Source organism: Phallusia mammillata, chromosome 2 (assembly GCF_965637545.1).
Source record: "Phallusia mammillata chromosome 2, kaPhaMamm4.hap1.1, whole genome shotgun sequence".
NCBI classification, from domain to species: domain Eukaryota; kingdom Metazoa; phylum Chordata; class Ascidiacea; order Phlebobranchia; family Ascidiidae; genus Phallusia; species Phallusia mammillata.
The window spans coordinates 32752223-32761349 of record NC_137253.1 but is presented as its reverse complement, the minus strand read 5'-3'; the positions used below and the strand labels follow the sequence as shown (position 1 = coordinate 32761349).

The window sequence follows — 9127 nt, the reverse complement described above, 5'->3', positions numbered from 1 at the left end:
CCGCAAACACAAACAAAACCTGCTGCCAGATTGTTTGAGCGCTTATTTGGCACCGCACTTGTGTTAACTTCAACATGAATCACACCTTTTTGTGATTTAGCAGCAAACAAATCTAGTACTCTTTAAAATCTCATCAATCTTAGCAATAATTTCTCTTCCAATAAAGTTTAAACAATCACCTCTATTCTGTAAACAATTTAACAATCTTTCTTAAACATTTCAGCTAAAGAAAACAAGAATAAAACTGTTTTGCAACTCAGGCAACTACCTATTTTTTCCCGTTGATTGGGCGCATTTAACTCAATACAACTCATCTCAAATAGCGAAAACACGAGGCGAGAAGTTATAATTGACTTTCATAAACCAAAATAAAACACTACTTCTATTCTATTTCTGCAAGCTGTAAGATATACGTTGATCCAAGGTTTTGCTATAATTTCCTTCATTAGGCGAAATAAACTAAACTCAATCCAAATACCTTAAACACGAGACTAGACGTTTTACATGACTTTCACAAACCACAGTAAAACACCGCGGTATAATGTTGCTCCAAGCTAAAAATTCAGTTCATTACCTCAAGACTTCCACACGAGCACTTCGCTCCAGCAGACCGACATACGGACACTGGACAGACCCACCACTATCACGTGGTCACTAACAAAGCGTCCCATGTTGCTTCGCAGTCTGCCCGTCCCACATAGCAACCGGAGAGGCTAATAATAAACCTCCAACCCGGTTCAGCTGCTCTCCCGGTGCTTCCTGCGCCATTACCTCATCATCTCACATCGCTAATTGATCGCAGTGACAGCGATATTACGTCACAATGGAATCGCGGGACATCGCGGTTTGAACAATGATTTGTCGAATTGCTGGAGACTATTCGACTTTTTAACACGTGCCAAATGCTGGGTGGAATAAAATCTGTTTTAAATTTATACCAGTGCAACTTGTACTCAACTTATGCGACACTATTTGGTCCATCCTTCAAATGCTATTTTGGCAATTTTATTTGCTGATACGAACCCCACGCATTAATGTGTTCCGTGGATCTTTCATTTGACACATTTGTCTTGTTTGTAGTTTACTGAGTGCAGTAACAAAGCAACACCTGGCATTTCATTTATACACTTCTGTGCCCAGTGTTTTTAAACCTCCATAAACATGCCAAATTCTCAACCGAAGTTTTTGCCAAACCTCATTCTGTCACATTTTGCAATTTCCTCGTAATTTAGATAATTCTTGTCAGATCAGAGATACAGTCACGTCGAAGCTTGGAGATGCAACTATGGTTGTCATATGGTTTAATTATAAACCATGGGAAAAAGATCCTCTGAATTCAAATTGATTGTTAATTGATGTTAACCTTCTTTCTCAGGGTGCACCTATAAAAAACCCAAAACTTCGAAACACCATTGATATAACTGCCAAAGAACTTGTGTGTACAGAATACATTGTGCAGACGATACAACAATTACTGTTGTCATCACCAGTGCCAGATGTATTCTATATACACAAGTACTCTAGCAGTTATGTTTATGATTAAATTACTCTTTAAGTCCGTGTATAGTGTTCCTAACCATTTATATAAACTGGTCGTGATATTTCAGGACCACATTAAGTCAATTTTTCTCCGTTATCTTAATGCCAATGCTTCATTGTAACACGTTTTTCTTCGACTAATTGACGAATCAGAAACTGACAACATACAGTTGATTATTGCATAGCTAAACTTCTAGCAGGAAAACTTTCACCAACAATTGTAAATCCCGATTATTTTCTCCTGTGAAGCATTTTTCCTTGTCTGAATATGAGAAAGGGTGATTTAAACCATTTTTTAACTCACTTGTGAATATTCGAAGAATAACGTGGCAATATTTTCTGTCTATTAAGATTGACACCCGGACACAATACAAACCTCCTGTTGTGTTAGAAACAACTTTGACCGCATCAAATCAAAAGTTCGTCTCGTCAATAAAGTTTTTGAACCGCAAAATCGAAATGAGGTTTCATAGAAAATTGGGAAAAAAATATCATCCACAGAACTAACGGAGTTTGGCGAAAAAGCATTGTTGGTGTATTTGTGTAAACAACGACGAAATTTTAATGCATAGTTGGTAATACGGTGTAGCTGCAGCGCGTTTATCATCCATTTTGTCACACTTTTTAGCTTCTCAACGTTGCGCGGCTATTTCCGGCTTGGTGAATGTTTTAGCGCAATTGTACTGCTACGATTTGTATCACTCAACAACTCAATGGCTGAAGAATTATATCTATACTGCACTCTAGTGGAAAATTGTAAGTATAATTTCACCACAAGAGGTCGCTTAAAGCGCGATTTTTTAAACCATAAAAAGACAGTTTTTCGAACTTTGACAAAATTTGCTCTCTATTTATAAAACAACCCTCAATAAACAACGTAGGTTTATATTTTGTATGTGAAGAAAAATTAAAATTTACAAGGAAACTAATTGCTGGTAGAGCAAAAAAATACTACGTGTGACGTCACAAAGGGCATTAGCTGGTTATTGTTGACGCAATGATGAGTAACAACGGCGATTGCATGATTCTCTAAGTTTGGTGTCAAATACAGAAACGTTTTTGTGGTGGTTCAGTTGCAATTGCCAATAAAAATTGGACTGTTTTTCTCAATTAACTGATCAAAGAAACCTTCAAAAAAGTGTTATTATTATTTGTATTATTATTTGTTTAGTATTTACTCAGTGGGATTGCAAAAAAGCAAGTTAGGAAATTGTCTCAACATGCAATTATAAGTCAGTATTTCATCATGTTAAATATGTGGTAAAAATAATTGTTACTAGCTTGAGGTATCGCTTTGGTCAACCCGTCATTCTGAAGCCACATTGGCTGGTTGAACGCCAGGGTTTCATATACGCCTTCCACAAACTTACGAGTTCATAAACAACCATCGGAGTGTTGTGCTCTCGGATCAGCAACTGTGAAGAGACAAAAGATAGACATTCGCTCGTCGCCGGCTCGCCCGCAGCTCAAAAGAGTGGGAGCACCTCGGTCACTCCAGCGAAATAAAAAAGAAAGAAAGCCGGAGCAGACGTGTTAAGTTTTAAACACGTTTTGAACTCGGCTTCGCAGTAAATGTTAGGTTATATATGGTTAAGAAAATTGCTTGTGCAGCCTTTAAATCAAAACTGTTACAGTATTAGGTTGAAATTTGATTAAAGAAACGTTTCTTTTTGCCCAACTTTCCATTCGCGTTTCGCAGAATGCTGCAGCAACAGCATGACAATCCCGTCTGAGCTGACTGGTGACGTAGGCATGAATGAGACGCTCTCGACCAATAGGAGTTGTTGCACCGCCCTATTGCGCAAGCCCGACCAATCAGAGCGCAGCTACTATTTCATTGAGAGAGTGCTCTGGAGCCCATTCATTGCATGATACTAGCTTTGTGAGGGAGTTTTACACGCAGTTTGGGCTGTTAGTTAAGGCCGGCTAAAACTTATTGGTGGTTTGCAGCACAAGTAACGTCTGGCGGATTTACGCAAGGTTGGGACATTTCTTTGTTTGCTGTTTTACAACAGGCGTTACATAAAAGTCAAAAAGGCTGGTTTGGTAACTGTTTGTGATAATCTAGTGTTTTCAGTAGGTCATTATTTTCGGTTAAAAGTTGTTTATTTTGAAGTTGAAGTATCAGTTTGGTGTGATGTGTAATTATTAACTATAAAAGTTTTATTTCTTCTAAATGATTTTGCAAAAATGAAACCTGTAACGTCCCGTGAACGCGCCCCGGTTATAGCGCGGAACGTCACACGAGGAGAGAATTGAAACGCGATTCCTAATAGCCTCCAACAACCAGTCCACACAGATAGATGTTTTGCTGATCTTATTAGGCGAATTCTTTGAATGTAGGACGATGAAAACGAATAGGAAACGTATAGGAAACGTTAGGAAACGTATCGGAATCGGTTTCTGCATAAAGCATGACATTAACACACTGCGCTTTAAATGCAGAAATATAGCACAAATCTTACCAACTGTTGTGGTAACCGGAGAGTAAATAGCACGGGTATTCAACTCGCATCAATTACTGGTACACACCTAAACATACAATAACATATATCACCACACTGTGCCTTTATGACGTCACACACAGTTCTTACCAAGCTATGTTGGGTGACAGTTCAGAATAAGTCACGCTTCACGTGAAGATAAAACAGAAATACTGCGTAAACAAAATGCAACTTAAGCACCTTGTCTAAACCCAATTACACGTACAGTACAAATATTACAAAGCGAATGACATATCAAGTCATTGCGGTTAAGTTCGCATTCATTACAATAATTCACATTTTGGGGTCATTAAGCACATATGTACAAAGTGACTCACCAATAATCGTCAACACGACAATAAATAGCCTTTTCTAATTCAACCGACGCAGCACCGTGCTCCACGGAAGTCAGCAACAAAAAGAACTGAACCACGTTGCGTTATCACACAAAACTGGCAGCCGATTATTACGTCACACAACGCCATAGATTACAACACAAGTTGTACTGAGGAAATGCGGGAATCAATAGAAATCTGCAATTACTGGCAAATAAGATGTAACATACCCCCCCACAATGTACGAATCCAAGGAGTACATTTACAACACAACACACAAACATCGGCAGTAATTGCGAACACAATAAACACACAACTAATCACGCATCGCGTCGTCGCGGCATAGCAAGCACAATTTTGCAATTGGGCGTCTGAGTGCTCCAGTGTGAGTCTTGACGATCACCTGACGCACTACTCCCTTCCGATCAGGAAGCACATCGGTCACGCGACCCAGAAGCCATTTGCTCCTAGGCTGATTATCATCCGCTACAAGCACAATGTCGCCGACCGTGAAATTAGAATGTCCATTTGCCCACTTCGATCTGGGCATTAGCGTCGGCAGGTACTCGCGCGACCATCGTCGCCAAAATTGGTCGGCCAAGTATTGTACTTGGCGCCAACGGTTACGATGGTAACAGTCCTTCCCCGTAAACAGTCCAGGGGACATATTCGGCGCTGCACGTTGCAGCAGTAGGTGATTTGGTGTAAGGGGCTCCTCATCCTTCGAATCGAACGTCACCGGAACCAAGGGACGAGAGTTCAGGATGGCCTCGACCTCCACCATCAGCGTCATCAATTTCTCATCGGACAATGTCTTCAGGGGGGCAACGCGTGCCTTGCCTATTACAAACGAGCAGTGAATGCATCCTCGCTCGTCTACCAGCCTCAGATAGGTCACCGCACCGTAAGCTGTAGATGACGCATCTGCAAAATGGTGCAATTCCGTTTTTCGCACCTTACCAAAATCGTGGGGCTTCACGAATCTTGGCAGAACGACGTCTCCTAACCGCGGTAGTTGCTGCAACCATTTTGCCCACGATTCGGAGTCTTCATCGGTAAGAACGTCATCCCATCCCAGCTGCTTTCTGCAGAGATCTCTTTGCATCGTCTTTGCCACCACGATCACAGGCGCTGCAAAGCCAAGAGGGTCGTATAAGGAACTTACCACCGACAGGATTGACCTTCTGGTGTAGGCTGTAAGCTGCTTTACATCGACATTGAAACCGAACTCGTCCGAAGAAACGTTCCACCGAACGCCAAGTACCCTCTCGCACGAGGAACCATCCACGTCCAGCTCCTTCACCGATTTAGCCCGTTCCTCTTCATCAATAGACGCGAGAACTCGCTCGCTGTTGCTAAGCCACTTGGTTAGCCGAAATCCCTTCTTCTTGAGAAGTGCACAAATACCTTTGACCAACTGAACTGCTTCTGCTTCAGTCGACACGGATTTTAAACAGTCGTCAACGTAGAAATTCTTTTCTACCGTCTCGACGACTTCCTTTGGAAATTCGCTTTGCAGATCATTAGCGGCTTGTTTAAGACAAAAACTCGCGCAGGAAGGGGAAGAAGTTGCTCCAAACAAATGAACGAGCATCCTGTGCGCGGTGGGCTTCTTCGACACATCGCCATCAGGCCACCACAAGAACCGAAGCGCATCGCAGTCTGTCGGCTTCACACGTATCTGATGAAACATGGCCTCGACGTCGGCGACAAGAGCTACCTTTTCCATCCGAAATCTTGAAAGAACTCCTACTAAGGAATTGGTCAGATCCGGACCCTGGAGTAAAGCATCATTCAACGACTGGTCGCGGTATTTGGCAGCACAGTCAAAAACTACCCGTACTTTCCCGGGCTTGTGTGGATTTGTAACAGGGTGATGCGGCAGGTACCATACTACCTCTGCAGACTGTTTCTCATCTGGAACTTCTTCGGCATAGCCCTTAGCTATGTAACCCTGTACCGTCTTTGTATACGCATCGCGTAGCACGGCGTCGCGTCTCATGCGACGTTCCAAAGAACCCAAACGATTTAGCGCCATGTCCCGGTTGCACCGAAGCGGTTGTGCGTTCGGGCGCCATGGCAACGGCAACTCATAATGACCTTGCTTGAATTGCACACTGGTTTTCATTTTATCCAAGACGAACCTGTCTTCACGCGACATAGGCATCGCGTCGGGGTTGGTGTCTTGAAAGTCGGTCTTCCACATTCGCTCTAACTTCCCTTGCAGCGAATCATCGGCAACTTGAGTAAAGTTGACGGAAAACAAATCGGTTGACTTGCTAGAGACAGGTCCTGCCAATGCCCATCCAAGTGGAACTCTAAATGCAACAGGTTGCTTCGGTTTTCCCTTTCGTACCTCTTGCACGAGAAAGGCCTCTGGAACGTCCAGCCCGATGAGCAACAAAGCTTCACTGCAATCTACCTGTGGGAATGACAGGTCTCTGATATGTGGCAGCGCATCCAATTCCGCGTTTCTCGGAAACTTGTTGGCGGCAATAGGCAGACAATCAACAGCGAACACCTCGGGAAGTTCCACAGTTGTGGAGCCATCGAGCGAAGCAACAGATAAATTTACTCTTTTGCCCTTGCGCCTGCGACTGTCCCCGTTGATCGTTTTAAGCGTCACGTTGCTAGGTTCACCTTGCAGCCCAAGCTTATCTGCCAGTTTCTTGTCGCACAAGGTAATGCCCGAGCCAGTATCTAAAAGAGCGTATGTATTAACAGCCCTACCGTTAGCACGGACTTTGACCGCAACCATCATCAAGTTGACGCTCTGTCTACCAGAGGAAGCATGACAGTCCTTTCCAATCGCCGACACAACCGAACAAACTGTCCGTTCCAGCGCAGGTCCTTTGACAGGAGACTCGTCCTCTCTCTTCTCTGGCGGATGCAACAAGGTGTGATGGGCTTCATTGCAGTCCCTCACGGTACACGCTTTGGGGCTGTTGCACTTAGTGGCAAAGTGCCCAAATCTGAAACAATTATCACAGAGTCTACGGCGCCGGGTGACGCGCAGACGATCGCGGTAAGGAAGGGATTTAAATTCCTCGCACTTAGCAAGCACGTGGTTTCCCGAACAGCACTGGCACAACGGGGTAGTGGGAAAATGGGAAGGTCCGGCACGAACCTTCGGCCTAGATTCTTGTTCGCTTACAACGACATGACTGGAAGCCTTTACATGACTACTTTTACCTTTCGCCTTCTTAGCTTCGTTGCGATGCTCATCGAGCATGCGGCTGAACAACGAATTTGCAATCCGATCCTCAGTTTCCACAAAGTCGACAAGATGCTCAAACAAAGGTTCACGGCCAGTATCTCTGAGGATTTTCTCAACACGCCGTTTCCAAGCCTCCTGCATCTTAAACGGTAGACGATTCACAACAGCAATCAACGTAGGGTAATTATTCATCTCGGAATGCTCGTCAATGTCTGAAAGTGTAAGTAAACAATCGCGCAGCGACTGCGCAAACTCGCTTAAACCAGCAGCATCGTTCGGTCGCAATTCTGGACCGTTGACAACACACCTCACACATGCATGAGCGATTATGTGTGACTTGCCAAAGTGGTCGTACAGTAACTGTCTCGCTTGTTGGTACCCGTTTACCTTTAGTCTAAAGCAGTGTTCAATCAATTTACGGGCTTTGCCATCACAATGCTGCGCCAAATATGACAATTTGGCACCGTCGTCATCGACCTTGTCGTCGATACGAGAATCAAAATTGCGGACAAACTTCCAATAGTCCATTGGATTGCCGTCAAAAACGAGAACTTTAGGCTTTGGTCTGTTTATGTGCTTCACAAGCGATGCAATCTCATTGTCATGTACGCCAGTTGGCTTGACTGAACCATATATACAAGAATTATTTACAATTGGGTTTGTTGCGGTGAAAGAACCTTTCTCATCAACCGAAGATTTAAATTTAGGCGCATATTGGGACAGGGGATCTGACGGAGCAACATAGTCAACCACATACCGCTGGTCAGGAGGGCTTCTCTGCGACGTGACAGGCGGTGACGTGAACAACACGCGACGTTGATCCCCGATCGGCTCCTCCAGGGGAGGCGTGGTCGATTCACCAGAACCTTCCTTCACCGTCACGTACTCCGTGTTTCCTGACATCTCGTCCCAAACCTTCTCTTCAATCTCTGCGGCTTGTAGCTGATGCTGCAGTTCCAACATTTCTATTTTATCTCTTTGGCGCCGTTCTTCTTCAGCACGACGGATTTCTTCTTCGGCCCGTCGTCTGTCTTCTTCTGCGCGTAGTATTTCCGTTTGCCTGACCAGCTCCTGCTTCTGCGCAGTCTGTTGAATAGCAAGACGCGCGAGCTGTGTCGTTACTTTAACTCTAGTTCTACTGTTAGTCGAAGAACTCGAGCGCCTACTTCGTCCGCAGAACGAGTCGTTGTCCTTTGGACTCTTATCACCGCTTCCACTCGGACTAGCTATGTTAATAGGTAAAACATTGCTAGATAAAGAATTTACGTCACGAACCCAGTGAAAAACACGGTCATCGAATTCGGTCTTGTTTTTTCTCACGCTTGCTAGTTCTTCGGCAAGATCAGGATGCGCCTCGTAGGCAGCAACAGCATCGACAAAAAGATGTTCAAGCGCAACCAATACCGTCTCGAGCATCTGCTTGTTGTGGTGGTCCTTCATCAGGTACTCGGCGACTAGGTACTGTTCACTGAGACGTCGACGACAATCAGCGACCGCATCAGGAGTCGTGACGTTTGATTGACTCATCTTTGAACCGCTTAAATATTTAACAA

The 9127-nt window shown here is 44.1% G+C and overlaps 1 protein-coding gene across 1 annotated transcript; it reads right to left on the bottom strand.

Moving 5' to 3' along the window:
• Positions 1-4121: 4121 nt before the first annotated feature.
• LOC145212796 (uncharacterized) lies at positions 4122-8850 on the bottom strand. Its single transcript, XM_080081048.1, has 2 exons — positions 4361-8850; positions 4122-4195 (listed from the first exon to the last, which is right to left on the bottom strand). The coding sequence occupies exon 1, from the start codon at positions 8535-8537 to the stop codon at positions 4674-4676; it is 3864 nt and encodes a 1287-aa protein (XP_079937174.1). The 5' UTR covers positions 8538-8850; the 3' UTR covers positions 4122-4195; positions 4361-4673.
• Between the last annotated feature and the right edge of the window lie 277 nt (positions 8851-9127).

What these genes read in the sequence shown, in the direction of transcription:
- LOC145212796 (XM_080081048.1), bottom strand. Translation starts at nt 8,537, where the DNA reads ATGTTGGAACTGCAGCATCAGCTACAAGCCGCAGAGATTGAAGAGAAG.